The 3,849-nt window shown below is 31.4% G+C and overlaps 1 protein-coding gene across 1 annotated transcript; it reads right to left on the minus strand.

Annotated features, from left to right (window-relative positions):
* Nucleotides 1–295: 295 nt before the first annotated feature.
* Nucleotides 296–2,356, minus strand: LOC113793937 (epidermal retinol dehydrogenase 2-like). The gene is made up of 4 exons (XM_027344015.2): nucleotides 1,532–2,356; nucleotides 1,212–1,475; nucleotides 1,041–1,147; nucleotides 296–982 (listed from the first exon to the last, which is right to left on the minus strand). The coding sequence occupies exons 1-4, from the start codon at nucleotides 1,913–1,915 to the stop codon at nucleotides 415–417; spliced, it is 1,323 nt and encodes a 440-aa protein (XP_027199816.2). The 5' UTR covers nucleotides 1,916–2,356; the 3' UTR covers nucleotides 296–414.
* Between the last annotated feature and the right edge of the window lie 1,493 nt (nucleotides 2,357–3,849).

Here is a 3,849-nt window from a genome sequence, read left to right on the forward strand (position 1 = left end):
GGTCCGTAAATTCAAGAAATTTTGGAAAAAATCCTGCTAATTTCTTAAATTCAAATAAAAAATAAGATGAAAAAAATTCGAATGTTTATTGCATGACTATTTTGCAATATATCAGCAACGTTCATGGTCAAAATAGATTTTTAAAGTTTTCAGTTTTTTTTTTTGGAAAAAATTGATTTTTTTATTAAATTTTTTTTAAATAACGTTATAAAGAAATGCGAATTTACTAAAATAATTATTTGGCTGGATGATGGATTTAATATTTTCAAATGTTGTTGGCACTATTTTTTCAGAACAGAATTATCAATCGATTGGAAAAAATTGAAAAAAATGAGTATTGAGCGAAACAAATATCGATTGTATCGATATTCACAGATATCGATTGTATTGTTGTTGTTGTTGTTGGTATCCGGTCTAATAACGAAAACTTGATGAACGATTTGCTCGATGTGATGGTGACGACGATGATGATGTTGATGGATTTGTTGTTGATGATGGTAAGGTTGCTGGTGAATGATGATTATTTTGTTGATGTTGTTGATGACCGACACCACCATGATGATTATGATTATTATTATAAACATGACCATTTGCTAATGATAATTTCCGATAAATACGATCATGATAATGTGCACGACCAATTGGTGCATAAAGACCAGTCGGTACGACTGAATAATCCAAACATTTCCATATTGTACTGGCCATTTTTTGTGGAAATATACTCAAAAGCCTATGTATCCATTTAAATGTTTTTGGTAAAACGAAAAATTCTTCTTCACGAAGTATAGCATCGAATATTAATTCAACTGCATATTCCAATGGCATTACTGGTAATAGCCATGGAAATCTTGTTTTAGTTGGTATATCAATACCGGTACCACTAATACCCAATGGGCAAACAGTTGTCAAACGTATCTGGGAATTTTCATCCAATTCTTCGTACATACATTTCATAAAACCAACAACAGCATGTTTACTTGCACTGGTAAGTGAGAAAAAACGTAAATTTTTTCCGGATAAAATCTTATTCAAATTCTTACCCATAGGCTGTAAAATAAGGACTACCCATTATGCCGGCCGATGATGCAATAGCAACAATATGACCGGAATTATTCTTTTCCATTGCCGGTAGAAATTGTTTGACCGTCTTGTGAAAATAAGAAAGAAAATTGTACTGATTAAGTTTCCTATCGTCATTTATGTTAACTTACCCAAAAATGTGCCATAATATTTACATCAAAAATTTCACGAATTTTTTCCGATTTTAAATTTTTAAATGGTTCACATGGTGCAATACCGGCATTATTTACGAGAATATCTAAATCACCAAATTGTTGTCTTAATTTTTGTGATGCTTGCGCAACTTGTTCTTCATTACGAACATCAACAACAAACCAGCCAATTTTTTTGATTGTTTGTTGATGATTTAATTCAATCATTTCTTCAATCATTTCGGCTGTTTGTTTTACTGTTGTCTGATCAATGAAAAAAAAAGTTTGAAAAATTTTCTGATAAAAAACTTGAAACAAACCTCATTGATATCCCATAGGATTGTAATGGCACCAGCAGCAGCAAATTTTATTGCCAATTCACGTCCTAATCCAGAACCAGCACCTGTAATCAATACGACTTTATTTTGGACATTTTTCTTACGACTTGGTCGTATTGCTGCCATTAATGGACCGGCTAATGTTTTCATTAACAATATTGTTAATCGGGATATTTGTGTTATCCATAAAAATATTTTATATAAACGTAATAATATTGTCATTATTGATGGTGCTTGTGTTGTTTGTGTTGTTATTATTGATGTTGTTGATGATGATATTGATGAACAAGAAGATGACAATAATGATGAAGATGGTAATGTCCCATCAGTTGTTGTTGATGTTCGTTGTAATGAATTTCCAATCATGTGTAAATGATGATGATGATGATGGGTAGACGTACAGCCAAAAGGAAAAAATGATTTTTCACCAGAAAAACGACGAAGAAAAAGCAACGTTCAAATTAAAATGGAAGAAAATGTTTCCCGATCTATGAATGATGAATTCAGAGACAGGCAGAGTACATCTAAATGAATCAATTTTGATTGATTTTTTCGAAAATCAACAAATCAACCGAAATCAATTTTTGATAATTTTCATAATGTACTTCATCACTTGTGAAATATTCGAATCATCACCAATCAAAAATTTTACCCAGAAAAAAAATATTTGCAAAAAACAAGATGGACGAAAAAATCATTTTTCGTTATCATTCATCCGATCGACTGAAAAACCAACCAAACCGAAAAGAAAAGAAAAAAACTGTCAACATTTGACAAGCAAGCAAACGAAAAAAAAACAAAACAACAACAGAAAAGAAACTTTCGATAATCAATCAATTTTTGTTTTATGAGCAACCAAACCAACAAAATATCAGGCAAAATGCATACACTGTTGTTGTTGTTGTTGAAAATTAGTGTTGCCTTCGTATTGAAGAAAATGATATAAAAAAATATCGTGATATCGAACAACCACTTGTTGTTATTCGTGGTTCGATTTTCAAATGCAAGCAATGTGTGTGGTGTGGTGTAGTTCATTAATGTTGGTGATACTACTCTTCTTCTTGGTGGAATTATTCATTGAACACAAGGAAAACATGGAAAACAAGATAACTATAACTGTAAAAATCAATGCTAAAAAAATCTGTATAGCAGATGATGGTCAAAAATTAGCTGAAAGACGCTCAGAGAAAAAAACGATTTTTCCATATATTCGCATGATCTTTTTCATAGCTTAATGTTTTGATTGTTGCACTCAATGTATTTAATTCTGATTCTTGTTAATTTAAAATTCACGATATTTAATTCAGTCCGTAAAATCATATATTTACAATAGATCATCCAATAGATGTTCGAGGTTTCACATTCTCTCATTTCACAAGTTCTTCTTCGTCTTACATGGGCGAATCTGGGTAGATAATAATAATAGTACTGGAGACATTTCGCCAATGGCACTTGTGTCATAATGACAGATTCAAGAAAATAAGATAATACAATCTAAAATCAAAATTACAAAAAGAATCGGTAAGAAAAATTAAGACTTAGGAAAATTGAACTTTCCTGGACAAATGCATCTTGGAAAATTTCGAAACCAATTCAGAAGTTGATTTGCTCATCAATTTGCTCGACTTGTGACCGTTATATGGCGAAACTTTGATTCAAATTTTGTCCTTATGTAATGATAAACATTCTTGTTTAATTCGTAATGATAAAGTAAAAAAAGATGTTTATTTCGGATTCTCGATTCGAGATTGAAATTTTTCGGCAATATCGAAACATTTTCGAACTCGAAGTTAATGTTTCGTTTTTTTGCAATGTTCGATTTTCTTTTCGGAAAGATTACAGTCGTTCTTCGCATAACACGGTATTTGTACAACAGTGGAACGAATTAACCGTGTTCCAAGAGAAACGACTGTATGGAACTAAGTCAACCGCCACGTGCATTTGTGTCTTTCGTCACATTAATTTTTTCGTCGTCATTTCACAACGAAGTTCGGCTATTCGACTAAGTTTTTAATGGAAATAATTAACGAATTTGGTGATTCAAAGTTGATTTATTGTTGCAAAAATGGAACGAATTTTGATCCGGATATCTTAAAGACAACCGAGATACTCAATGATTGAAACATTCTGAATGTAATGTAATGAAAAAAACATTGAACATCATTGTGCTAAATGTTCCTAAATGAATGCCTGTTCATGAAACAGTTTGTTTCAAATTTTTCAAACAAAACCTAAAATTGTCACCGAATCAAGAATCAAATTTAAGTGGCGTCTTTTTCGATTGGTGAACCACAGAATGT

The sequence above is a fragment of the Dermatophagoides pteronyssinus genome, unplaced genomic scaffold, assembly GCF_027571235.1.
Source record: "Dermatophagoides pteronyssinus isolate colony J.1.1.1.1 unplaced genomic scaffold, Derpt_VIB-CSIC_2022.12 sq0086, whole genome shotgun sequence".
In the NCBI taxonomy this organism is placed as follows: domain Eukaryota; kingdom Metazoa; phylum Arthropoda; class Arachnida; order Sarcoptiformes; family Pyroglyphidae; genus Dermatophagoides; species Dermatophagoides pteronyssinus.

Excerpts from the sequence above, each read along its gene's own strand:
- LOC113793937 (XM_027344015.2), bottom strand. The coding sequence starts at position 1,915 with ATGATTGGAAATTCATTACAACGAACATCAACAACAACTGATGGGACA. Across the intron at positions 1,476-1,531 it reads TCCTATGGGATATCAATGAG|ACAACAGTAAAACAAACAGC; the intron begins GTTTGTTTCAAG and ends TTCATTGATCAG. Across the intron at positions 983-1,040 it reads CCTTATTTTACAGCCTATGG|TGCAAGTAAACATGCTGTTG; the intron begins GTAAGAATTTGA and ends CTCACTTACCAG.